The sequence below is a fragment of the Scyliorhinus torazame genome, chromosome 22 (genome assembly GCF_047496885.1).
Source record: "Scyliorhinus torazame isolate Kashiwa2021f chromosome 22, sScyTor2.1, whole genome shotgun sequence".
Classification (NCBI taxonomy): domain Eukaryota; kingdom Metazoa; phylum Chordata; class Chondrichthyes; order Carcharhiniformes; family Scyliorhinidae; genus Scyliorhinus; species Scyliorhinus torazame.
In genome coordinates, this window is record NC_092728.1 from 90126442 (window position 1) to 90154129 (window position 27688).

A 27688-nucleotide genomic window follows, 5' to 3' on the forward strand; every position below is an offset into this window, starting at 1 on the left:
ACCCATCGTTACAGGATGCAGATTTGGTAAAAGAAACAATAGCAATAAAAAGAACATCTTACAATAAATGGTAAAAATCTGACAGTGAACACCACCTTTGGAGATTGGATATAATGAGCAGAATTATAGATCACTTAACAGCTGCAGGGGTGTTTGCTGCTTGCAAATGCCTGGAGGCTGCTGTTTCTGTTTCCTTCCTTTTCTGTAGCCGGAAAGAAGGATAATTTTTTCGAAGAGTCCTGGAACACTGGGCTCAGGGGAATGTACAAGTCCAGAAGGGAATGTGGTTTGAAGCAAGGAGACGTTGCGTGACCTGGTGCGTGACATTAATCCAAATGGGCCACCTGGTGACGCCGTTGAAGGAAGGCTTTCGCAGATTGTTGATGCTTTTGTTGCAGGTGTGGTGGGTGGTGCATATAACTGGAACGTCACCACGGGTTAAACACGCTGGAAGTCAAGGATGTACAACTGCACCTTGAGTGCCAGTGGAATATGTGGATGCAGGATTTTGCTCTGGTGAGATTGGGCCATGTGGGAGGCCTGCACAGCTGTGATTCCTGGATGGAGAATGGCACTGATACATGGAACAAGTAACCGCTGGCTTTGAAAGCAGACCAAGACAGGCCAGCAGCACGGTTCAATTCCCGTAACAGCCTCCCCGAACAGGCGCCGGAATGTGGCGACTAGGGGCTTTTCACAGTAACTTCATTTGAAGCCTACTTGTGACAATAGGCGATTTTCATTTCATTTCACATTGATGGACAGATCATTTCTATGACAAAGTTATGGACATGATAAACACATTCTCAGGCTTATCCTCCGTTTCTGTTGAGGAACCTGCGAGTGTGATACCGTGTGTTTGTTATTTTCTACAAATAAGCTGATATAGATTTGTATTGGTACCAATGTGGAACAATGACATTTCCTTGTTGTTTAATAGTTAGTGTGATATATGGAATGTTATCGTTTAATAAGCAAAATATTCCCAGAGGCAAGTTCTGAGAGGGCAGCTGTGGGGGCCATTTGATAGGACAGGAAGGTCCAGGAGAGGCAGTCCATTGTCTCCCCCGATTAAGTCTGGGGTGGGAAGGCTTCCAGGCGGCAACTAATACTCATTCAAGGGCCACATCCTGGTGCTGCTGGATTTCAGTCAGCGGCAGTCAGGGGACTTGCCATGCAGGGAAAAGCACCTAATAAACACAAAGCACCTAATAAATACCCCTGACACAAACATTAGTTCTGCTCAGTAATACAAGTAAACCCATCCAAAACAAGTTGTTAACTGTTTTTATTCAAGACCATAATGTGTACAAATTCTCTTCTGCCCCAGTTATTGTCCTACCTTGCTCACAATATATTGTTCATTTACAGACTGAAGGATTAAAACTACAACTTTCACAATATCATCCCTCAAAGTTAATGTACACGGTTGAATGCTCTTGGCCCGTTTTATGTGGTTGATGTTAAGAGTTGTTTTTGTGCATTATTGGTTACTTTGAATGTTCCAGTGATACATTTTCTCTCTTACTAAATAAGTTAACAACAACAGGAATTTTCAGTACTTGGGCCCAGGTGAGCATTTTTTTAAAATTTAGAGTACCCAATTATTTTTTCTTTGCAATTAAGAGGCAGTTTAGCATGGTCAATCCACCTAACCTGCACATCTTTGGGTTGTGGGGGTGAAACCCACGCAGACATGGGAGCGAATGTGAAAACTTCATATGGACAGTGACCCAGGGCCGGAATTCGAACCTGGGTCCTCAGTGCCGCAGTCTCAGTGCTAAACACTGCGCCACTTGCCGCCCTTCCAGGTGAGCATTTGAACTTAAGCCATAGCTCCTGAAAGAAAGCCAGGCCTATCTCAGGTATCCCCCATCAAATGCTGATTCTACTTTGGTAATCACCTTTGTAGTTTTAAAAACCAGTTGCAATCACAATTACAATCCCAAACTGTGACACAAGTAAGTGTGGTTATTGGACAGTGATAATACACACAGTTCCACAAATTCCCTGTCAAAAGTTTACTTTTAAATTATTATTAATCCCCTTCATCCACAAAGTGAACAAGTAACAAATACCAACAATCTAAGTATGGCTGTGGGGAGTACGAACAACACTTGTTATTAACTCTACGGTAGTGACTGAAAAGTTATTTCATAACTTTAGTCATTCGGACCATATAAAGTAACATGTTTATTTGTTCTGCTTTGTTATCTGTGTTTGGAGTAGCTGGAGGGGGAAGTCGCGTTATTTCTTTTGATCGTCTTGAATTTGAGTAAATCAGTTGAAGATTAAATGCCTGCACTGTCAGCAAACTGAAGGTGACACTTGAGGCATTAGGGAGAGAAAATAATGACAAAAGAAAACAAAAACTGCAATCAATTTGAAATATATCAGGTCAGTTAAGTTCATTAATTTGTTATCACAGCATGAAGCAATGCCCAGAATAAATAAGGAACAGAGAATTAAAACAGATAAACCACCCTCTTAGGTTATTGTTAATTCAACTACATTAAGCACACAGGTATTGTTGCTAAACTGATAACCTCTTTCTTTTCCTTAATGACTCTCTCTTAATGACCATTACACAATGCTATTTAAGAACAAAATTGACTTTATAAGAGTTTTATAGTTGTTTTCGAAAGTTTAGTTTCCTTGGTTTGGTTGAGAGAAAAAGTAAGAAATGCATTTTGAGCAGTTGCACTCTGCATTCTGAATGAATTCCCTCAAAACAAAATTAAAAGTTAATGCTGCTCTCTCTTACCGTATTATTTTAAATACATGTAGCTCATACTATATATGTACTTTTCAGGTGATTATTATTTTTGCTAATATTTCTACTATATTACATTGCAAGACTCTATGGATTACTGTTCAATGAGAGCTATTTAGACATAATTGCCTCATTCTGTGATTTACAATTCTCTCATTTTACGTGGAAGACATATAGGGTGAGATTCTCTGGCCTAGTTGCGCTCTCGCTCGAGCGAAACGAGGCCAGTGAATAGCGGGAGAGGATGAAAACAAGAACCGTACCAGGCACCAAACAGTTTGCGATGCAATCGGCCCACTCCCATAGGCGAAATCGGAATCCCGTCATCGTGTGGCGAGAATTGTAAATAATTTTGCCTAATGGAATAGTGTAGATGGGCTTTAGATTGGTTTCACAGGTCGGCGCAACATCGAGGGCCGAAGGGCCTGTACTGCGCTGTAATGTTCTATGCTCTAGTTGTATAGAGTTGCTGCTGTTGAGCTGGTGCACAATACCCTATCAGTTATTCTATTTTATTTTTTATTATTACTTTATTTTTTATATGTTTGGGTGTGCCCTTCTCTTCTATATATGTGTATATATATATATATATATATATATTTCTTATTTTGTGTACATAGCGGTAAATATACTTTGTTTGAAAACTCAATACAAACATTTATTAAAAAGTGTGGCGAGAAACCAATTAGCAGCACTTGAGCCCTATTTCCATAAATTAACAGGAGCCACCCCTTATCCAATGGCCTCCCATGAATCATCAGCCTCCTCAACAAGTAGTCATTCTGGCGCCAATTAGTACTGCATTTGAAAAACGTGAATTTGACAGACTGGCTTCTGTGGGAGCCATCTTTGCTCATGGGCAAAGAGCCCGGAAGTGCTGGGCTTGCCACCCCAGTGCTTGTCAGGTGGTGGGGCGTAGACCCCAGCTGGAGTTGGCGGACCCTCTGCAAATGTGGGTCTCCATGTGAGGGCGTGGAGAGGTGCTGGGGTGGGAGGAAGCAACCAGGGGGCAAACGCGTGTGGCACCACCATGCCAACCCCTGGATAGTGTCTATCGGTTCCCGGGTCAACCATTGTCCCTGCCTATCTGCCCAATGATAACCCATAACCCCCACCTCTGGCTGTGTGGCTGAAGGCTATTGCTAATAGGGAATTGGCAATCGTGGTTAAGTGAGCACTTCACACAACCCAAGTGGATTCCCGTGGGTGGGTGGGCCATGTAGCATGTGGGAATCATTGCCTAGCATCCCAATCAGGTCGTCATGCCTTGACACTGTGCCTGAGTACTGCGGGAGGCAACACCAGACACGCAGCTGCCAATATCTGAACACCCAGGGTCTGTGTCCCATCACTCCAGGGTGCTGGATTTGTGTTGGCACTGTCGACGGCAGGGGGATGATGATTACCCACCCCCCTCATCCCCTACCTACCCTTCTCCCCCCGGTGCCCTCAGGTGATCTTCCATGTGCTTGGCCCTCATAGCTCTACCATTACATCTAAGTGTCTTCCCAGGATGCACAGAGGTGGAGGCAACCAGCTGCTTACCCGTCATGTGGCCTCCTGCGGGCTCTGGGGCTGGAGGACCCCGGCTCACTTGTTGGTAGCATGGCCTGTCTCGTGTGCTGACTGTCTCATCAGAGGGGTGAATCTCAGGGGAGCTGGTGGCCACCGTAGCCACTCGATGGGACGGGTCCGAGTTGGCACTCAGCGCCCCCTTCTCCCCCTCGGTGCCCATAGGGCCGTGGGTTCACATTGTGACAGTGGGGCAGCTGGTTCGAGCCCCGGCTACTCCTGCACCATCTGGCTCTGCCTGCACCATTGTGTCAACACCCTCGGTGGTGCTCCTCAGTGATTGGACCATGGTCTTCAGCGCCTCAGCAATGCCCATCTGCAACTGGGACATGTTCCGCAGTGCCTCGGCCATTCCCATCTGAGAGCGGGACATGTCACACAGCACCACCTCAAGGTCAGCCTGGTACTGGGTAATGTCCTAAGCGAGTTGGACATTCTGCTGAGGCCCTCAGCCACGGCCGTCACCGATTGCGCGACGCCTTGGACACCTTCACTAATGGTACCGACATCGTGCACCAGGCTCTCCACTGTGGTCAGACATGTACAGCACCCATAGACTCTGGGACTCCTCCAATCGGCTACGGACCTGCTGGAGTGTCACTGACATCTTCCCCTGAATGTCCAAACCCCACCCTAACATCTCCATCAGCTCTGGGTAACCCAGTACCAGAGGCTCAACATCAGCATGGGACCCAGCTAGGCTCTGGGATCCAGCAGACCTCCGACTGCTGCCTTGCCTGGGAGTTCCTACCTCCACCTGATGTACATCAGCAGCAGTATGGTGCTCACCAGATTGTGCCCTAGAAGCCTGACCACTATCTTTTCCCACTGACGTGTGTGTATCTGCACTGGTGGAGGGTGAGGATGATAGCTGTGACACCTCCATCATGTCTTAATAATAATCGTTATTAGTGTCACAAGTAGGCTTACATTAACACTGCAAGGAAGTTACTGTGAAAATCCCCTAGTCGCCTCATTCCGGCACCTGTTCGGGTATACTGAGCGAGGATTCGGGATGTCCAATTAATCTAATAAGCACGTCTTCTGAGACTTGTGGGAGGAAACTATGGCATCCAGAGAAAACCCACGCAGACACAGGGAGAACACGCAGACTCCACACAGACAGTGACCCAAGCCAGGAACCAAATCCAGGTCCCTGGCGCTGTGAAGCATCAGTGCTAACCACTGTGTTACCATGCCTCGGAGCTCCCCTCCGAGGTGCACTCCTGGGAGGCTGCAGAGGGGGGCACCCGGGATGGGCTGGTGCCGTCGGCTGGAAGACCTGCGGGAGTATGAGCATGTGATCAGTGGGTGGGATGGGTCAGTCAGTAAGGCAATAACAACTTACATTTGACAGGTCTTACAGGTGAAACCCGGTGGTTCCTTACCTCTGCGGCTTCCACCAACCTCCGTGTGGGTGACCGCCCTGTCCTCGGCCACCCCATCACTTCCTGGATGCATTCCGCGAAGAGGGAGGATTCTAAAGTCCGGCACCCTGCCGCCAATCTGGGTTCTCTCTCCACGGTTGTGCGAGAGATTTTCCTTCAGAGACACAGAGAGGGCATCATTAACCAAACACGTGGTTTATAGTGGGGGGGAGTGAAGGAAGGGTCAGGGGATTGAAGGGAAAACAGGGGTGAAGGGAGGGTTGGAGTTGCAAGGAATTGGGGAGGTGGATGCTCGCGTGAGGGCAGAACAGATTCAGGGGGGTGGGATTGGTGTCAACTCACTCATGCTGCCTGGTGTAGGCTGGCGACTTTTTTTCAGCACAGGAGGTCAAGCCTCTTGGTCACACTCACGGAGCTTACAGCCGGCACCACATCGCCCCAGGCATCACTGGCCGCCCTGTAGCTCATCCTCCGGGGCCCTTGGGAAAACAGAACTCCCTCCTGGCCTCCACTGCATTTAGGAGCCTCCCCATGTCCGCATCGCTGAACTGGCGTTGGTTGAACAAGTGCAGCTTAAGTGTTGCTTGACCTTGTTAGCGAGCGTGGTGCTGGCAAATCGGCTGGCGAGCCTCCATTTGCGGTGAGAAGCCCGTGGGGCGTCGTTAATTGGACCAATTAACTAATGAATAGCATTGCTGGCCTCGCTGGGCCAAGTGAGGGAAGCCCACGGCACATCCCGCTCGTGACCATACTTAGAAATATTCCAGAGAATCACGCCCACAAATGCTCACTATCTAAACGTCGGAATGTTGGATCAGACATGAACCTATTGAATAGCGAAGCAGGCTCAAGGGGCCGAACGGCCTACCTGTTTCTATTATGGCCTTAAACACTGAATAAGTAATGTATTTCCCAAATGATGAACAAAAAACTCTCAGTCACTCCTATTGATGGTGAGTTTTGAAGTTTGTAGGATAAATACTCTATTCAATTCTGCATTTAACAAATGAGTATCTGATCAGTATCATACAGATTATTTCACAATAAACCAATCCTGAAATCCATCACTTTAATAATTGCTCAGGTCTGGATTGAAATTCTGGCTCCATAACATACTATGCTGTAAAATATAAACCAACGCTAGCTTACCTCAATATGCCACTAACAAGACAAGGTCTTTTCAGACATTCCCAATGTGGAACTAAAGCAGGTGCATGCCTCAGTAAAGTCACATCATTAAGATTATTTACACTTTCAAATGAAAAACAATCCTAATAGACAAGATGTTTTGCCTCGAGTTGGATGGTTAAAATATATTTTGCAGCTTCGAGTTCAGAAATTTCAGGGTCTGGAACGGCCGATAGAAAAGTAGTTCAAGTCCCAGCCTCTGAATAAATTATGTAAAAGCCAAAATGTAGAGCAAAGAAAATCCCAATCCTTGTGTCCATATTTGAGGAACAACAAAAGAGGTATTGGCAAAAGCTGCAAATCATAGAAGTGGTTGTTGCAGATTGCTCAGCTACATAGAAGATATTCACATTTAACAGTTCACTATGCCTGTCATCAATTTCCCGACTTTCTTTGGTGCAAGATTCAGTGGTTTGCAGTATTTATTGATTACAGATTGAATTCCATTTCATGAACATCATAGAGAAAAAAGTTTATCCTATCTTTATGTGACATACATGTTGGATCACACTCTTACCTCACACCCTATTTTTCCAATTTTATTTAATGCACAGGTCTCGAATCTCATCACTGTACTAAATTTTAAGTAAGAAGTCTTACAACACCAGGTTAAAGTCCAACAGGTTTGTTTCGATATCACTAGCTTTCGGAGCACTGCTCCTTCCTCAGGGCGCTTTGGAAAAAAAAGCCTCCATCAACTGGGTAAATGATGTGTTATTTTGAACGGAAAAGCCCAGGAAACTCATTGGTTCAATTGCTATTCTGTGACTTAACAAATTTAAACTGGAGCAGTAAAAGGATCATTACCATTGGCCTCTTCACCCTTGGGCAATGGGTTTGGGAAGAAAATATCAGCCAACATTCGCAATGTGATCAATTATCAATGATGTGTTGGAAAGCATGTTTGGACACTGGCCGGGGACAGGGTCATGACAGGTTATGATGGTATCCATGATGGAATAGCCTGCTGACATGTGTGTAAGTTTAAAGCTGAAGAACTGAATCAATGTTTCACTGTAGAACTCAGTGGTTGCAGATGCGAGGAGGGAATTGTAAGAATGAAAATGTTTAGCTGTTCTGTTCTATGTCAATTGAGACAAAAACATTCAAAATACCTGTATTTATACAGCCACCCTCTTACTCCTTCAGGAAATCACAAGCATCTCACAGCCTGTAAATTATGTTTGAAGTGTAGTTACTGCGTGCAAGTTAAGTTTGTTACACTATTATCTATTAATATGAACAGGAATAAAATCCAGGCAGATTTATCTGTTCCATCTATACCTCCAGATGATTGAGTACATCTTTTAATTAGTTAATTAGTTGGCATTTCATTAACACTGGCATTAACATGAACTTTTCATTCATTCCCAACTTTGCTCTATAAAAAATGAGGTGGAGTATTGAATGGTGCAGGCTTGTTGGATCAAGTAGCTTTTGTCAGTTCACAATTTTTCACAATCTATCATCTGTTTCATTCCACTGGAAAAACGCTGCCTTCCCTTTTGTCAATAAATTCTAGGGCAAGAATAGAAAACAAAATGATTGAGGCTAACACCTGGTGAGGAATCTATAAGCACATGATGCCTCACCCATATTGAAACAAACTGACAGAAGAAACAGTAAAGGGTTCCAAGACCACCAGGAGGAGATTAAGTGCAGCAGTTGCAATAAATGGAAGGGAGGAAAAAATAAATTATGTCTTGGTGCAACAGGAATTCAGTTTTGAAAGGATCAAAAGCATTCGAGCCAGTTAGTGGTCTGTGAACATTTTTACCGTACAGTTCTTCAAGCATTTTTTAATGTTGCTTCAGATAAACAAGATCAGAGTCTTACTCCTGGCTCGTTCAGCCAACTTCATTTATAAACACATTTGGCCACCCAAATTTGCGTTCTCTTTTTGATGCACAATCTTACGCTTTATTTTCTTTACATCATAATACTGAGTTTAACAAGTAAATTACTTGTCTTATTTTTGCTGTAAGCTTGAGAAGTGTGCAGGTTTTCCTTATAAGGTAAAAGAAGCAGTTGCCAACTTCTTGCCATTAAATGAACATGTGTTTGGTGGGGAAAGCTAAAAGACTGGAAACATCTGGATGTATTTATGAGGTATTTTTCAACCAAGACATTTCAAGCTTACAACAGTTTAACTAATTGTTCTTTACACAAAATATTTATTTCGAAAGTTATCATTTTTCTTTTATTCTTTCATGGGATGTGGGCATCACTGGCTAGGCCAGCATTTATTATCCTAGTTGCCATCGCGAAGGTGGTGGTGAGTTGCCTTCTTGAACTGCTGTAGTCCTTGTGGTGTAGGTACACATAAAGTGCTAGGAATGGAATTTTTAAATTCTGAAATCTACACAAATCAAAGTTCTCGTACCCTGTCCACTTGTCACACCAGGGTGCCACTTGTTTAAGATGCTGAATCCACCTCCTCCTCCCGCCTTGCTTTTAGCTACTCCTACCAGGCAATCATGGTATGTTGCATCATGGCTGCAATATTTACTAAGATTGGAGCGAAGCAGAAGGGGTGGAGACGGTGGGAAGAATGATGATCCAAGTTATCCAGAACACCACAAAACAAATTCCCCACCTGGAAACCAACTTTATTAACAGACCTACCTGCCTAAGGAATGCTCCCTGAAAGACTGTGACACACGAGTAGATTGATATAGAGGTTGTTGCAGATATAGATAGAGAACAGGAGGGATGGGGAATAAAGAGTAGGAGGTGGGGCCAACATGGTCCTGTTTGGCAGGATCAAGAGGGCTGGAGATCAGAAAGAGGGTTGGAGATTGGTTGGGGGTAGTGGGGTAAGGGGTAATGGAACTGAGTTAGAATTTGTGTGGGAGTAAGTGAGAGATGGGAGGGTGTTCAGAGACGGGGTAATAACTGCGGTCTATTATGGGGAACTGCAGTTTACAGTTCTCTTTGTTGGACTGGGGGTGGGGGGGGGGGGGGGGGGTGGTTTCCCCAGGTACCCCGTGAATGGTTCCACATCACTGTACTACTGGTAGCCTGACCGCATCCCCATCCCCACTTTTACTGTAAGATTTCCATGCCCTTATGAAATATCCCTGGGCATATTTCATTCCACACCAATGTTGGTTTCCTCATTATTGTACTTGTTGAAAATCAGATAGTGATAGGGAATGAAAAGCCCATTACATCTTGTCTTAATCACCATATTGGCAGCTTGTCCTGATTTCCCAGGCAATGTTCAGAATAGCATATCCATGGTTTTTTTCAGCTCACTGATATTAGGGGCTGGTTTAGCACAGTGGGCTAAAGAGCTGTCTTGTAATGCAGAACATGCCAGCAGCACGGGTTCAATTCCCGTACCAGCCTTCCCGAACAGGCGCCGGAATGTGGCGACTCGAGGCTTTTCACAGTAACTTCATTGAAGAATAATAATAAGTGATTATTATTATTATTATTATTAAACATGCTGGTTTAGAATGAAAGTTTCAAGAAAACAGTATGGGAAGTAACAATTAATGTTTTCATATTTATACAAAGAACATTATTAATGATCAAGTCTCAATATTTGTGGATCTATTGCTAATAAATGCAGCCTTAAGGATATTAGTTTTTAATATGTTGGAAAAATTTTAAATGTAGTCACACGATGAGCCAAAATTCATATATCCATCTATAATTCGAAGGTATCAAGAACTATGTTCAATTGAGAATTGAAAAGTAGGCAACGTAATTCCACTCATTTTCAAGACCTTTACACTGTTAAAAATTCTGTATTCCACTTTTCCATCGAGTGTCTTCCAAACATTCCACTCGTAATTCGGACTGGTTAAACAGTCAATCTCAGTCATAAATAAAAAAATATTGGCAAATGTGTCAAGACTGGCCTAACCAGTAATGGCGTTCTCCCATACAATAGTTTCTTTAAATAAAAACAGAACTTTCCTTGAAATTCATGTACTCTAAACAAATATAATTTCCTGTGAAATGTGTTAAATAAATAAGCAAATTCTAAATCTGAACTTATCACAACCTATAAAAAAAAATGGACAAAATCTTAATTGTTAGTTACTCTCCTGTAATTGATTCATATTAAGCCAGTAAACACTGCATATCAAGTTTACTGGAGTTCAACAAAGCAGTACGCAGCTTATAAATGCAGGCGGCAGTCTCTATATCCAGAAAGGGGACAGTCCTCCAAGGGCACAAATACAGCTAGACTGTCATTTCCTGAATACTGTGCAGGCATATTCCATTATTTCCAATCAAAGCTGTTCCTTTGAGAAGGGGACTGCAAGCTGTGCATGCTCTGAACTTTTTCTTTTATTCATTTTATTGAGTCATGTAAACATGCTTCGACTGTAGCGCTTTGCCCTCAATGTCAATAAAATTATAGTTGTAGAATCATCGAAAGAAAATCAGGGTTTCTTTTATAATTTTTAACATATTAATGCCTGCCTGTCTGCATGCCCTTCTTGTTGTGGAGAATCATGGGTATGAACAGTCAGTCATCAGCACAGCACATTGGGATTTCTGTGTTCAGTATTTAAGTCATCTGCAGGAAAGGTCAAATATGGGGTTTAGGTGGCCCGGCATTGGGCAAATCTTCAGAGGTTCAATTTCACTATCTTGGTAGGGAGGTTGAAGATGGATTAGTTGAAGTGGGATAATCTTTGTCTGTCGTTGGCGGGCCAGGTACAGGCAGCGAAGAAGGTGAATATTTTACCGCGATTTTTATTTCTGTTTCAGGGCCTGCTGTTCTTTTTGCCTAAGATGTTTTTCAAGGGGGTGGATAGGCTGATTCCTTCGTTTGTCTGGGCAGGGAAGGTGGCCAGGAAAAGGAAGGTGATACTGCAGAGGGGACAGCAGTCATTGGGGGGGTGGTGGTTAGACTTCCCGAATTTGATGTATTATTACTAGGTGGAGAATGCAGAGAAGGTTCAGGGATGGAATAGGGAGGTAGGGGTTTCGTGGGTGAGGATGGAGGCAGGCTCTTGTAGGAGGTCAGAGTTGCGGGCGCTGGCACCACTCTCAATGGCCCCAGGGAAGTATTTCAGAGAGTTCAACGGTAGCGGCCACGCTGAAGATTTGGAGGCAGTTTCGGCAACATTTTAGATTGGGAGTGAGGTCAGGTTGGGAGGGATGGGGGGGGGGTGCTGCTGATCAGGAGAAATCATGGGTTTAAGCCGAGGAGAAAAGATGCAAAGTTCCAGGGATGAGAAGAGAAGGGAATTAGGGAAATGAAGGGTCTATTTCTGGGAGCGCGGTTTGCGAGCTTGGAGGAGCTGAATGAGAGGTTTGGGTTGGCACGGGGGGGGAGAGCTTCCAGTACATAAAGGTGCGGGACTTTGCGAGGAAGGTCTTCCCAACCTTCTCAATAGTGCCTGCCTTCTCGTTACTGGAGGCGGTGCTGTCAGTGGGGACCGTCACAGTGATTTGCGGGAGGATTTTGGAGTAGGATAAGGTGTCTATGGAGGCGGTTAAGACTAAGTGGGAGGAAGAGCTGTGGGCGGCGCTGGAGAATGGATTGTGGTGTGAGGTTCTGCGGAGCGTGAATGCCTCAACATCATATGCAATGCTGGGACTGATACAGCTGAAGGTAGTGTACAGGGCACACTTAAAGTCAAGGATGGGCAGGCTGTTTGAGGGGGTGCAGGATGTATGCAAGCAATGTGGGAGGGGCCCTGCAAACCATGTACATATGTTTTGGTCTTGCTCAAAGCTGGAAAGGTTTTGGAGGTCGGTTTTCAGCATCATTTAGGGGGTTCTGCGTGTCAATGTGGAGCCCACTCTCCTGGGAGCCATATTTGGGGTGTCGGACTGGCCAGAGTTGCAGACTGGCATGGGGGGCAGATGTTTTAGCCTTCGCCTTGCTGATTGCTCACAGGTGGTTCTTGTTGGGGTGGAAGTCAGCTTCTCCACCCTGTACCTCAGCATGGCGGGGAGGGGGCCTGGTGGAACTTTTGATTCTGGAGGGAATTTGCTCTAAGGGGAGTGAGTGATGGGGTTTGTTCTTTTTGCGTTTTAGAGAATTGGTTGCCGTTGACTGCTGAGGGAGGGGTTGGGGAAGGGAGGGAAAAGGGGTTTAATGTGTTGGGTGGGGTTTTGTTACTGTTGTACATTGTAAAAATGTTGAAAATCTGGAATAAAAATACTTTCACAAACAAAGGAAAGGTCAAATACTTGAGCATATTTTAACAAATGTGTAGTTTTCCATTATAGACTATTTTTTATAATTCATACACTAAATTTTATAAACTGCTTGCAAGCCAAGTCAAATTGTGAAATACATTAAAAGACGATTATGAGAGATACTTCACAGGATTGAGAAAATAACCATGAAGGGTTGTAAATTAGGGACTAAAAGCTGACAAACCTGATAGCCTACAGCCTGAGCTTCTAAAAGTGGTGGCTGCAGAGGTAAAGGATGCATTTGTCGTGGTTTTGCACAATTTCCTAGATTGGTTGGCAGGTAGTAAACTTTGACACCTCTATTAAAGAAACGGGAGAGCGAGAAGAGAGAAAATAGGAAACAACTGGCAAGTTAGCCTGGCATCGGTTGTCAGGAAAATCATATGTCAACACAGTTTTATGATAAGAAAATAGTGTCCAACAAATCAATTAGAGTATTTTTGAGGATTGAACTCGCAGGTTAAAAGGGAACCCAGTAAGCATAGTACATAGTGGGCTGAATTGTATAGGACACCGCAGTCCCTGCCATTCCTCCCAACCCTCTTGAAGGTCATCTTGTCCATGATAACCACTTTCTGCTCTTAACATTTTTTGCATTAATTGCTGATCACCCAACTTCTCTTCAGGGCCCCCATGCTAGCTGGCATAAATGATTCCATCCCCTCCAGTATAGACACTCTCACTACTGTTATTACCATTCCTCAAGTATCTCTCCAATGATCACTTCAGCCTCGCAAACTACCGTACCATCTCAATCCTTGGTTCCCTCCCCGACATTCTTGAAAGTGTTGGCACCTCCCAAATGTGTGCACATCTCTCGCACAACTCCATGTTTTAATCTCTACAATATGGCTTTTCTCTCGGTCACACCACTGAAATAGCCCCAACAAAGTCAAAAATTACATCCTGTGTGACTGGTGCATCATCTGAGTCAACCACACCATCCTCTCGTTTTCCTCCTTTGTTCAGCTCAGTGGGATTCTCCTGGGTTTTTTTGTTCTTTCATGGGATGTGGGTGTCGCTGGCAAGGCCAGCATTTGTTGCCCTAGATGTCTTTGACAATGTATGTGGTGTCGAGCCCCTTCTTGAACCACCAGTTTGTCTGTTATAGGTGGATTCAGTGCTGTTAGAAAGGGAGTTCCATGATTCTGATCCAGTGACAGTGAAAGCACAGTGACATTGTTTAAAGTCAGATGGTGTATGGTTTGGAGGAGAACTTGCAGGTGGTGTTGTTCCCATGCATCTGCTGCCCTTGTCCTTCTAGGTGACAGATCTTATGGATTTGGAAGATGCTGTCGAAGGAGCCAGGGTAAGTTTCTGCAATGTATCTTCTAGATGGCACAGTGCTGCTGCTTGTCTGTGATGGAGGAAGTGAACATTTAAGATGGTGGCTAGAGTAGCCAATTAAGTTGGTTGGGCCTCGGACACTATTTTGAGGTATTTCTGCAGTGATGTCCTGGGACTGAGGTGACTGATCTACAACTATCACAACCATCTTACTTCGTGCTAGGTTACTTTACTAGTCTGTGGGACAGCCCTCCCAAGATTTTAATAAGGAGGGCTTTCCAGGACTGACAAGGTTGAATGTGCTGATGTCAATTCTGGGGCCTAAGTCAATGCCATGTGGCCTGCCTGGTTTTATTGCTCTTTGACTTTGGTAATGGTTTGGTAGAACTGAGTGGCTTGCTCGGGTATTTCAGAGGGCTTTCAAGAAATAACCACATTGCGTGGGTCAGGAGCCATATGTCGGACAAACCAGATAAGGATGACAGATTTTCTTCTCTAAATGGACATTCCTGAATCGGATGGATTTTTACCACAATTGATCATAGTTTCTTGGTACCATTACTGACACCAGCTTTCAATTCCAGACGTTTAAAAATTACCCAATTGTTACGATCCTAGTTGATGTTATCAACTCTACGGGAACATCCCAAACTAGATTCCTGGCTCAAAAGCTCGCAACTTTTACATTTTAAATAAAAAATGGAGGAACAGAATCACAGGGCCGCTAATTAGTTTTAACAAAGAAAAAACATTAAACATTTAAAAATTGGCCCCCCCCCTCCCCATTTTAACAATTGCATGCAGGTTTTAGAATTGACATGGATTACAAAGTGTATCTTAATCTACAGTGGTCTCATTAACACAAAGTCCTTTTTAAGAAATCAAGATAACTATGGGCTCTACACTCTCTACTGTGAACTTCAAGTGAACGTCTGTGGATGTTTCCTCAGAATCCCCCCAGAATGAGAGTTTCCAAATTCCACTTCTCCAAATACACTTTAAAAACCTTCTCTCATAAATATGCTTTCCCTTAGCAGTCTGCATTCCAAAATCCAGACCAGGCTTTTCAAATTACACTTTTAAACAAAGCTTCTGTTCCACTTTTAACAGCGAATCCAGTCATGGATTTTATACCAAATCACTTTCTTTGTCTTGATTACTGTGCAAACTGCTCACTCTCTTTGACTCACAATTCCCAAACCATTATGAAACTTGAAGGCTGCTGTCCCAATTTAAATCTGGTTACTGCAATTGTCTCCTCAACTCAGGACATTTGTTTACTCTGTTCTGAACAATATTTTGGTCTCTGTTTACGTAATTCCAGACTTCTTGGACACTTTCCTTAACTAGCCAGACTTTATAATAATAATAATAATAATCTGAATTGTCACAAATAATTACTGTGACGTTACTGCGAAAACCCCCTAGTCTCCACATTCCGGCGCCTGTTTGGGTACACAGAGGGAGAATTCAGAATATCCAATTCACCTAACAGTACATCTTTCGGGACATATGGGAGAAAACCTGAGCACCCGGAGGAAACCAATGCAGGCACAGGGAGAACATGCAGACTCCACACAGTGACCCAAGCCAGGAATCGAACCTGGGACCCTGAAGCTGCGAAGCAACAGTGCTACTGTGCCACCCATTTCCGACATCTGTTTTCTCAACCATTATTCCAGCGTATGGTTTTTATTCGAGCAATGCTGAGAGAGATGTTCCCTCTTTAGCCTTCTAAAACCAACTGCCTCTAGCACGGCTGCAAGAGTGCCTTCTCCCTCACAACTGCAATCAAATTATCTAAACTAGAATTTAGAAGCTTCTCAACCTTACAAGGCCTCAGTTGCTTAGCAACCACTGCTCGTTTACTTATTCACGCCGCAGCCCTCTCTAAACACAACAGAAACAGCTGGAACTTAACTAACCCACATACATACAAGCATCTTTATCCAGCATGAATCTAACTATATGTTTTACCCTTCCAGGCACAGAAACATTAAATTAAACCCCCTTAAAACTACACCTTATTTCTAATGTTTACCAATACAAATATATACCTTTAAACGACCTTTGTTTTCCTAACACAATTGAATTGGTTAATTAAATTCTACCAGCTGCCTGCATTGTTGCCGATCAAATCAACACAAGAGCATCTTCATCAATGGCCTCTCTTCCCCATCAATACATGCACTCACCTCCAGCATCACCCCAGAATTTGTCCTTGGTCTCTTCCTATTTCCAAAGAAGAACCAGGCAACATGCCTCAATGACTACCGTCCGGTGGCTCTGACGTCAGTCGTAATGAAGTGCTTTGAGAGGTTGGTCATGAAGCGCATCACCTCCATACTCCCAGAACACCTTGATCCACTGCAATTCGCATACCACCACAACCGGTCCACAGCAAACGCCAACTCCCTGGTCCTACACTCATGTCTAAAGCATCTCGACAACAAGGATTCCTACATCAGACTCCTATTTATTGACTACAGCTCCACCTTCAACATCATAATCCCAGCCAAGCTCATATCAAAGCTCCAAAACCTAGGACTTGGCTCCTCACTCTGCAACTGGATCCTCAACTTTCTAACCCACAGACCACAATCAGTAAGAATAAATAACAACACCTCCTCCACAATAGTCCTCAATACCGGGGCCCTGCAAGGCTGCGTACCTATCCCCCTACTACTTCCTGTACACACATGACTGCGTGGCAAAATTTTGTTCCAACTCCATCTCCAAGTTTGCTGACGATACGACCATAGTAGGCCGGATCTCGATAACGACGAGTCTGAATACAGGAGGGAGATTGAGAACCTGGTGGAGTGGTGCAGCGACAACAATCTATCCCTCAATGCCAGCAAAACTAAAGAGCTGGTCATTGACTTCAGAAAGCAAAGTACTGTACACAGCCCTGTCAGCATCAATGGGACCGAGGTGGAGATGGTTAGCAGTTTCAAATTCCTAGGGGTACACATCTCCAAAAATCTGTCCTGGTCCACCCACGTTGACACTACCATCACGAAAGCACAACAGTGCCTACACTTCTTCAGGAAACTAAGGAAATTCTTCATGTCTACATTAACTCTTACCAACTTTTACAGATGCACCATAGAAATAATCCTATCTGGCTGCATCACAGCCTGGTATGGCAACTGCTCGTCCCAAGACTGCAACAAACTTCAGAGAGTCGTGAATACAGCCCAGTCCAACACACAAACCTGCCTCCCATCAAAGACCCCTCCCACCCGGCTTACTCGCACTTCCAACTTCTTCCATCGGGCAGGAGATACAAAGTCTGAGAACACGCACGAACAGACTCAAAAACAGCTTCTTTCCCGCTGTTACGTGACTCCTAACTGACCCTGTTATGCACTGACCTCATTAACACTACACCCCTGTATGCTTCACCCGATGCCGGTGTTATGTAGGTACATTGTGTACCTTGTGTTGCCCTATTATGTATTTTCTTTTATTTCCTTTTCTTATCATGTACTTAATGATCTGTTGAACTGCTCGCAGAAAAATACTTTTCACTGTACCTTAGTACACGTGACAATAAACAAAATCCAAATTTCACATCTACACGTTGTCACTTGACAAAATCATATGAAGACCAGAGGTTAATTTTTACACAAACACCTGATCATGCACTCATTCACTGTTTCTGTAGCTTTTCCTTTGTCTGTTGTCAGACTGCTAGTCTACGAGACACAATTTCCTCCAGGCAAACATCTTGGACTGCATTAAGCCAAAATCAGATGGGATGTGACAGGAGGAAAAGGGGAGTTTAGGGTGATATGAGGAAGCACTGGACAGTAGAGCGACAGGGTTGAAGAGAAAGGCATTATACTAGGAAGCCTGGGAGATGCAAGGATACAGAGCACATTTGGCCCAACCTAATCCATTCCTGGTTCATTTGAATTTTATTCTGCATCAACAGTTGGCTAATGCAATCATAAAGAGTTAAACAAAATTGTTTCTGGAAAGGCCTGAAAGGATAGGAATGGGGCAATGCAATAGTTGTTGTTGCACTTATCCCTAGTTTTAGCAGGAATAAGACTGTTCCAGACCTTGGGACTCGGGGATGGACTAACCATAGGGAAAATAGAAACATTTTCCTCTATGTACGATTCCATATCACTGAATAATTTGTGCCTCCTCTGCCACCCTGCACTCCAGGCTCCCCATGAGAATCTCTCATTTCTAGGAGGCTTGCGTGTTCCTGCTGTGACTCCAACCAATACTACTCTGGCTGGTCTCATTAGTCATGAAATGCTGACAGATACAAGATGCCCACTGTGAAAATGCAGCGTACTTGGGATTTTCCCCCTCTCCCTGACAGCACCCATAAAACCCACGCTAAACCAAACCACTTGTGGTTAAATGCCAAATTTCCTCCCTGATGTAGCAAGCATCACAATCATTTCTTTTCAGCAATACATCTCAGAAGAGAACCATATTTCTGTTGCAACCTAGTACTCCCACACCCGAAATGCAGACATCTACATTTGACAGGTACATGCTTTCAACATCTTGCTGACAACACCAGGTTTTAAAACTGTTTCAAGATGTTAATTGATGGCAAAAAGTAAAGAACACAGTGTGTCATGAATGCTTTCTATTTAGAATTTTTGTGGAAAATAAACAGGATCATGGACTTCATTCTCCTCAGTTGATTAAAAAACAGGAATATGCCGTAGAGAAACAATGCTCGACTTGTTAAAATCATCATAGATCAGTAGCTCTAATAATGTCTTGTGCATTATGAATGAAGCAACTTGCACTTCACGAACATTATTCATGATCTCAGCATGTCTAAGTAATAGACAGTGAAGTACTTTCAAAGTACAATCAATTGTTATGCTGGAAAATACAGAATCCAAATTAGACACATAAAAGGTTCCAAAAATAGTAATGAGATGTTTTAGTTAAAGGATTGATTGGTTGAGGGATAAATATTGGCAAAGGTACACGGAGAACTCTACTGATCTTCTTCAAATCAATAGGTATGAGATTTGGAATGTCAAAATGCAGTGAGCCTGTCATCAGTATCGGTGTATAAAATATGTTACGACCAGATGAGAAGGGGTGAATGGGCTCCCCTCAATTCAACCTCCTTGGTTGGTCACAACAAAAGTTTATGTTTATTTTTCCTTTTCCAAATCAGAACGTGTTTAACTATTTAAGTAATAGGGAGCCAGTCAAACAAGATTTTCTTGAGTCAAAGAAAGAGAAAAATGTAATAATCATTGAACCAGAGAAAAATAACCCAACGCAATGCCAAGCATTCGCCCCTCATGCAATCATTCATGCCCACAACCACGCATAAGAAATAAGAGTAGAACGTGACGAATATATATTTGTGTCCATCGATTATTCTTGAGAAATAGATTTTAAATTCTGCGGCTGATTTGGTTTAGCTGGTTTCTTGGATGCAATCAGATGTAGATGTTTTTACAATTAAGGAATTTTGGTTTCCTGGTAGGTTTCTGATAGAGTTTGCTTCTCGAACAGGGCAACACTTAGTCGAAAAGAGAGAGGGGGTGGGTGGACAGTAGCCTTCAGCTTGTTTCCTCTGCTGAAGACTTTCTTGACACCGCCTGTCACTTGAAAACTCACTCTAGTGGCTCAGCAGCCTGGTCTTAGAAATATACAATGGGTCAAGTAGTTCAAGAGGTTCTTAGGTGCATCTGTCTGTGGCAGCTATCAATTCAATATCAGTACTTTGTATTTCTCAATGTCCCTTCCTTAGACAGTTAGTAGTTTTGACGGGTGTTTGGGTCATAGGAAATGCCTTTCTCTTCATGCTCCAGAGGAGGATTGTTTGCTTCTCGTCTTCACCTTGGAATGTGGCCTTGTGTTTTTTTTTAAGCTGTTTGCTCTGTTTCAGTTCAAATTGCAAAATTTCCAGTCAGTTGAAAAAAATAATATTTTCAAAACTAAAGCTTTGTGACACATGCTACAAAAGATGCATAAATTCAAATTCTTCTTTCTTGTAGACGGAGTTAATGAACAATCAGCCAAAGCACACGTGCTTCCTTTTTTTGAAAATAAAGTTAACAAGGAAGAAGAAATGTTGTGATTTGTGTTTTTAATAGATTAGTTTAGCTTCTTTGTAATGATCATTATTGATAGATACAGCAAAGTTTCACCTTGAGACAAAATCTCCATTCATCTTCTTGCCTCATGATGCTGCTCATTTTCTTCTCGTAGGTTTCACAGGTCAGGATTTTGCTTCCAGGATCAGGAACGTGTTCTCAAATGATTCCTGGTCCTGCCCGAGCACCTGGAGAGATATGTCACAGCCCAGAATTTTCACCAGTCTCAGCTGCTAATCAGCTGGAGGGCAAGCTTAGTGTGGTAGGCATGGAATATAGGCAGGACTTGTACAGTGCAGGCCTGATTTAAAGGCACGATGGCAGTCATATGGAGGCAGGCATTTTCATTAATCATCCAAGCCCCCACTCACTAGGTAGCGAGGTAGATGCAGGACATGGGGAGGCAGTGGCGTAGGGTTAGGAGGCGTAGTGGTATTGTCAATGGACTAGTAATCCAGAGACCCAGGGTAATGCTCTGAGGATATGGGTTCGAATCCCACCAGTGCAGATGGTGAAATTTGGACTCACAAAATTTGGAATTAAAGGTCTAATGATGACTTGTATTGTCGATTGTTCTAAAAATCCATCTGGTTCACAAAAAAACAAATAAAAGTACAGCACAGGAACAGGCTCTTTCAGCCCTCCAGGCCTGTGCCGATCATGATGCCCTGACTGAAAAAAAACCTTCTACCCGTACTCAGTCAGTATCCCTCTAATTCCACCCTATTCATGTACCCATCCAGATGCTTCTTAAAATATTGCTAATGCGCCTGCTTCCACCACATCCTCTGGCAGCGTGTTCCAGGCACCCACCACTCTCTGTGTGAAAAACATACCCCGCACATCTCCCTTAAACTTTTCCCTCTCACCTTGAACCTGTGCCCCCCTTGTAATTGACACTCCCACCCTTGGAAAAAGCCTCTGGCTATCCACCCTGTCTATGCCGCTCATAATTTTGTAGACCTCTATCAGGTCTCCCCTCAATCTCTATCTTTCCAGTGAAAACAATCCTAGTTTATTCAATCTCTCCTCATAGCCAACACCCTTGAGGTCAGGCAACATTCTGCAGAACCTTCTTTGCACCCTCTCCAAAGCTTCCACGTCCTTCTGATAATGTGGTGACCAGTGCAGTGATCTGTACATCTGCACATACACCAGGGACTACAGCACAGATATAACAGCCACAGCATCACTAGAGGGCAGCATCAGAGACGGGTATAAAGGGTCTGACCCAGGGGAGGATCCGCCTCTTTCAGAAGCACAGGGCTAGTGAGCAGCAGCACACAGACAGCTCAGCATAGGCAGTTTACCTTAGTTTCACTGGTGATATCTCTTGACTGTATTACATCTAATTGAGCTCTGGAAACAGAACAAACCCTCTGAACAAAGTATTTGTGTTAACTGGAAGTCTACAATCTTTATTCAGACTTAGAGAATAACATAACCAGTACTACACACAATACTCCAAATGCGGCCTAACAATGTTTTTATATAGCTGCAATATGATTTCCCAACTCCTGTACTCAATGCCCAGGCTGATGAAGGCAAGCATGCCAAATGTCGTCTTAATCACCGTGGCCACCTGCATTGCCACTTTTAGGGAACTGTGGACCTCAGATCCCTCTGCATGTCAATGTTCCTAAGGTTTCTGCCATTTACAGTATAATTCACACCTAGAGTTGATCCTCCAAAATGCATCACCTTGCATTTGTCCGGATTAAACTCCATCTGCCATTTCTGTGCCCAAGTCTCCAATCTACCTATAGCCTGTTGTATCCTCTGACAATCCTCGGCACTATCAGCAACTTTGGCAATCGTCATATCTTCCGCAGATTTACTAATCAGACCACCCACATTTTCCTCCAGGTCATTTATATATACTACGAACAACAGAGGTCCCAGTACTGATCCCTGCGGAACACCACTAGCTACATACCTCCACCGCTACTCTCTGTCTTCTATAACTAAGCCAGTTCTGTATCCATCGAGCCAGCCCACCCCAAATCCCATGTGATTTTAGTTTTGTACCAGTCTGCCATGTGGGACCTTGTCAAACGCTTACTAAAGTCCATATAAACTACATCCACAGCCCTTCCCTCACAGCCCAATCAAGTTGGTGAGACATGACCTTTTCCGTGCAAACCATGCTGCCTGTCACTAACTAGTCCATTTTCCTCCAAATCTGTAAATTTCCTCTCCCTCAGTATCTTTTCCAAAAGCTTCCCCACTACTGATGCTCACCGGCCTCTGATTTGCAGGATTATCCCTGCTTCCTTTCTTAAACAAGGGAACGATATTGGCTATTCTCCAGTATTCTGGAACCTCACCTGTGGTCAAAGAGGATGTGAAGATATCTGTTAAGGCCCCAGCTATTTCTCCCATTGCCTCCCGCAGTAACCGGGGATGGATCCCATCTAGCCCCGGGGACTTGTCTACCTGATGTCCTTTAGGGAGGGGAATCTGTCATCCTTACCTGGTCTGGCCTACATGTGATTCCATAGCAATGTGGTTGATTCTTAAATACGCTCAGGGATGGGCAACAAATGCTGGCCCAGCCAGCGATGCCGACATTCCATGAACAATTTTTTTAAAATCCCAGGCATGGCTGCTCCATACTTCATAGTTGGAGCCCCAGAGGAATTTATGGAGTCAGTAATAGAGAGTGGGACAATCTAATTTCCAGAGGGTGGCAGGAGAAGGCCTCCCAATCAAACAAAGCAAGCCCAGCTGAAGATGGCAGAAATATTGATACATGTTTATAATAAAATACATTTTTTTTTAAAATGACAGAAATAGTGAATAGCCGCATCTGAAGGTACTACGTGCCATGCCACGAAAGGTTTAATGACCTTCTCCACTCTGACAAGATGACACGTTCATCTCAGGGACAGACCTCCAGCTCTGTAGTTTCCAGCTGACACAGCAGTTGAGCAGATTACAGATGCATGGTGCTCCTGAACATGCTAGAAATGTGTGACAGTGAAATTGCTGACTCATTAGCAATGCCCATTGTTGATGACCTGCCAGCATGCCAATGGTCAGAAAGGTTAGCAGTGCTTTATCACCTCTACTGATATTTCAGGCAAGGAGAACACATTCATGGGAGGATTCACACAGGAAGAGTGCCCCAGCTGGCCATTCTCAGCCACAGAGGAGTCAGCAACAAAAAGTGCCTTGGCGATCCCAATTGAAAGACAGAAGTACCTGAAGGAAATAGTGAAAAGATGGGGGCGGAATTCTCCGTCGGCAGGATCCTGTGCTCCGCCGGCAGGGCACCCATGTCCGCGGCTTGGGGTGGCCACAATGGGAAATCCCATTGGCCAGCTGCCGGAACGAAGGGTCCTGCTGCCGGCAAACGTGTGCTGCGCAGGTAAATAAGGATGGTCGACCGCAGGAGATCTTTAGGCTGAGGGATAGAGTGCATTGGGAAGCCTCACCACTGCTGACATAGGTGAGTTCTCAGGATCTCCTTAATATATCTCCACAGGGTCAGTAATGGAGGGGAAACACAAAGTACACATCATCATTCGGGGCCTCTCAAGCATCTGAAACAGCAGATCCGCATCATCACATAACCTAAACACCATCTACCAGTTCATATACTCTCATATTGGTGGGCTGTCACATGCCATTGCCAAGGGTGGCACTGGGTGAAGAGCATGGCACTATGTAGCAGGAGGTGGCGACTGAGGAAGAGCCAACTGGGGGCAGTCCACATTTGCATGTCAGCAACAACCAACAAAATGCATATTTATGAGCAAAATCAACCTATCTCAGTGAACACTCAGCGCTCTGATTGACATGATGGTCTCCATTCTCAGTCACTTGTATGAGCTACTACCCTTGTGGCCTTGAATAGGTGGAGGCAGCCTCCTCACGGTGCTACGATGTATTGCCCTCGTCATGGATGTGCTAGTTGGAACATGTCAGAGGCTGCTATACCAGTATTAATGCAAGGGCAGCCACCATCCCAGCGTCCTGCTGCATAGCTCATCCCTTAGTCAGATGAGCCAAGGAGAACAGATACAGCCATGCTCAGCTGGGCACCAATTCAGAGTCCCAAGAGTCACAAACAAGGAGACTTTCCTTAGACTAGCAACAAGAGATATGAACCCGTGTACCTGTATCTCAGAGTTCCCTCAGGCAATTGGGCAAATGGGCCAAAAATGCAATGCACCAGCTCACATAGAACATACAGTGCAGAAGGAGACCATTCTGTCCATCGAGTCTGCACCGACCCACTTAAGCCCTCACTTCCACCCTATCCCCGTAACCCAATCACCCCTCCTAACCTTTTTGGTCACTAAGGGCAATTTATCATGGCCAATCCACCTAACCTGCACATCTTTGGACTGTGGGAGGAAACCGGAGCACCCGGAGGAAACCCACGCAGACACTGGGAGAACGTGCAGACTCCACACAGACAGTGACCCAGCGGGGAATCAAACCTGGGACCCTGAAGCTGTGAAGCAACTGTGCTAACCACTGTGCTACCGTGCTGCCCCTGGTGGTGCAGTGGTTAGCACTGCTGCATCATGGCTCCGAGGACCAGGCGCCGGGTCACTGTCCGTGTGGAGTTTGCACATTGAAACCACAGTGCTATCCACTTGTGCTACCGTGCTGCCCACTGGGCTGCCCATATGCACCACATGGCCCAGGATTTTGAATGCATGAGCTCATACAATGTGAGAATGGCCAACCTTGTGGAGAGCCGCATGCAGCAGCACTGATGTGGATGCAGGAACAGTGCACTGACATGCACAGAATACATACCACACTCTGTAACATGCACTGGTGAGTGGCATCAATTGCACAAAAAGAAAGAGTAAATGCCAGTTGCACCATAGCTGGCGGTTCCTCCCCATGCAATGATCCAGAGCTTTGTCCAAGACCTGAAGCAATAACCAAAGAGGGTGAAAGGAACACTCATCACAAGGCACCAACGACCTCCTTGGCCCATCTGACTGGTGGGAAACCTGTGGTCCAGCGGCCACATCCAGCCCACATGGGTGCTGTGTGCAGCCTGGGTGCTGAGTGAAGCCCACGTGCAAGGTTGCTTGATTCCCCTCCTTTCCGTCCACATAGTTTTTTCCTACCGATATGACTAAAGTTATGCACACATAAAATAACATGAAGAGAGGTGCGTGCTGATTGTACACAACATTGACTGTGCGAGCCGTGTGTACTCTGTGTCCAATCAAAGCATAGATATTTATTTTGATTTTACAATTTGAAATTGAAGACAGTTCTACCAAGTTATGAATGATTAAGCATTTTCTATAACTCGTTATGCAAATGCAGCGTGTACTAAATGTATTCAATCTTATTTGTGGGGTCAGAGTTAGTGAACAAGCCCAACTTCAATTTGCAGTCCACCGAGATGAAGGAGGGTCACTCAAGCGGCCCACTCATTAGCCTAGGTTGCCCAGTCGTGGACTAAGAGTTACTTATGCACGAGGGTCCTGCAACAGCGGCTGTTCCCACATTGACGTTGGTACAGGTTTTGGAGGAATCTCTACTGTCACATCCATGATGAGGACGATCACCATGTGCATCTCAGCCATAAGCAAATACATCCAAGCAGGATTCTGCCACATAACCAGAGATCACAAGGGAAGCACCACCACATAGAAATGGCCACAAGTGGAGGTGGTTAAAGAACATAGTAGCTCATTGGCATGTATTTCACTTGGAACCTTTTGCTAACTCTGCAACTATTTGTTTTTTAAACTCATCCAAGGGACTTGTGTCACTGGCTAGGACAGCATTTATTGCCAATTCTCATTGCTCTTGAGAGAATGGTGGTGAGCTGCCTTCTTCAACTGTTGGGAGTCCCTGAGATGTGGGTACAGAACCCCTTATGTGTGAGATTCTAGCCCTTTAATGGGAAAGCGGCAAAAGAGGGATGAAATTGGAAAAGGGGAGCAATGATCTTTGAATGGGAGCAGTGAGATTGCAGAAAAGCTGCCCAGTGCGTTACCTGGTGATCTAACCCCGTCCACTCCCAGCCACTTCTATTCGGTACTCGCCTTGCTGGACAGATGTTCCCCATGTATTAGTAGGAGTGAATTAGTTCTCAATACAAATGTTTTCAAAGTGAACTCCAGAACATGCTGGAGTAAGAAATGCTCAGGTGAAAAATGCCTGGATCAGATGTCCCCTGGTGTCGTTGCCATTCTGATGAGAGTTTAGATTCCTGGTTCGGCCCCAGCCACCTCCCGGCTCAGTCTGGGTACCCCTCTGCTCTGCATCTTCTTCTTCTTCCGATGAGCTGTTGTCCTAGTGCCTCTCCTTTCATTGTCTACGTGACTCTGGAGGGCCATGTCATGGAGAGTGCAGCAGCCCATCTCAAGACACGAGACCTTTAAAGGATTGCCACCTAAATGGTCCAGGTGCCTGAAACCATATCTTCATAAGCCCAGCACCTGCTCAATGGTGGTCCCTGTGAGCAGGTGGACCCTGTAGTGTGGCACCATGGACTGCCGGAGGATGAAGATGCCATTGCAGCTGCCAGGCGAGTGAACAAATGCATTTGTTTTAGTCACAGACTATTGAATATTGAGGAAGTGGAAGTCATACCTGCTGATGAATTTCACTAATTGTTCATTCAGTGTTTTGATGGCCACTTGGGTGCAATCAATAATGAACTGCATCTGCAGGAATCCAGCAATGGGAAGAAAATTCCACTGCTGTTTGTGCCTGCAAGGCCCGAGGGCGGGATTCTCTGATCCCGCGGCAGAGTGTCCACGCCGTCGTAATCGTCCCGTCCCGTTTCTCTCCCCCCCCCCCCCCCCCCCCCCCCCCCCCCACAGGCCGCCAACGCTGGTTCCTGCCGGCTGAGAGCATGTGCGGACGGCGCCGGTGGGACTCAGCCCATCGACGGCCACTCGGCCCAAGAATCGGTAGGCCGGCCGCGTAGCACGGCCCGCGACCGGCGCCAACCACGCCGGCGCCATTGGCGCCACAGGTCCCAGTATATGAATAAATTTAAATCCGAGATAGGTAGCTTTTTGTTCAGCAAAGATATTGAGGGATGTGGGCCAAAGGTCGGTATATGGAGTTAGGCCACAGACCAGCCTTGATCTCATAAAATGGCAGGACAGGCTCAAGGGGCTAAATGGCCTACTCCTGTTCCTGTGATCCTGATATATGTAGCTTCTAGTAAACATAAGTGAGCTACATTCAAACCTGATTGATAATCTCAAACT

The 27688-nt window shown here is 44.8% G+C and overlaps 1 protein-coding gene across 6 annotated transcripts in view; it reads right to left on the reverse strand.

Moving 5' to 3' along the window:
- The window catches only part of LOC140399196 (disabled homolog 2-interacting protein-like), a 1161885-nt gene that overhangs the window by 804268 nt on the left and 329929 nt on the right, over positions 1-27688 (reverse strand). Inside the window, exon 2 of one of the 6 annotated variants that reach the window (XM_072488544.1) lies at positions 5734-5887. The exons of the other annotated variants lie outside the window; for them this stretch is intronic. Within the exon in view, the coding sequence (XP_072344645.1) occupies positions 5734-5806 (73 nt within the window). The 5' untranslated portion in view covers positions 5807-5887. The remainder of the gene's footprint in view (positions 1-5733; positions 5888-27688) is intronic. 6 annotated transcript variants of the gene reach the window in all.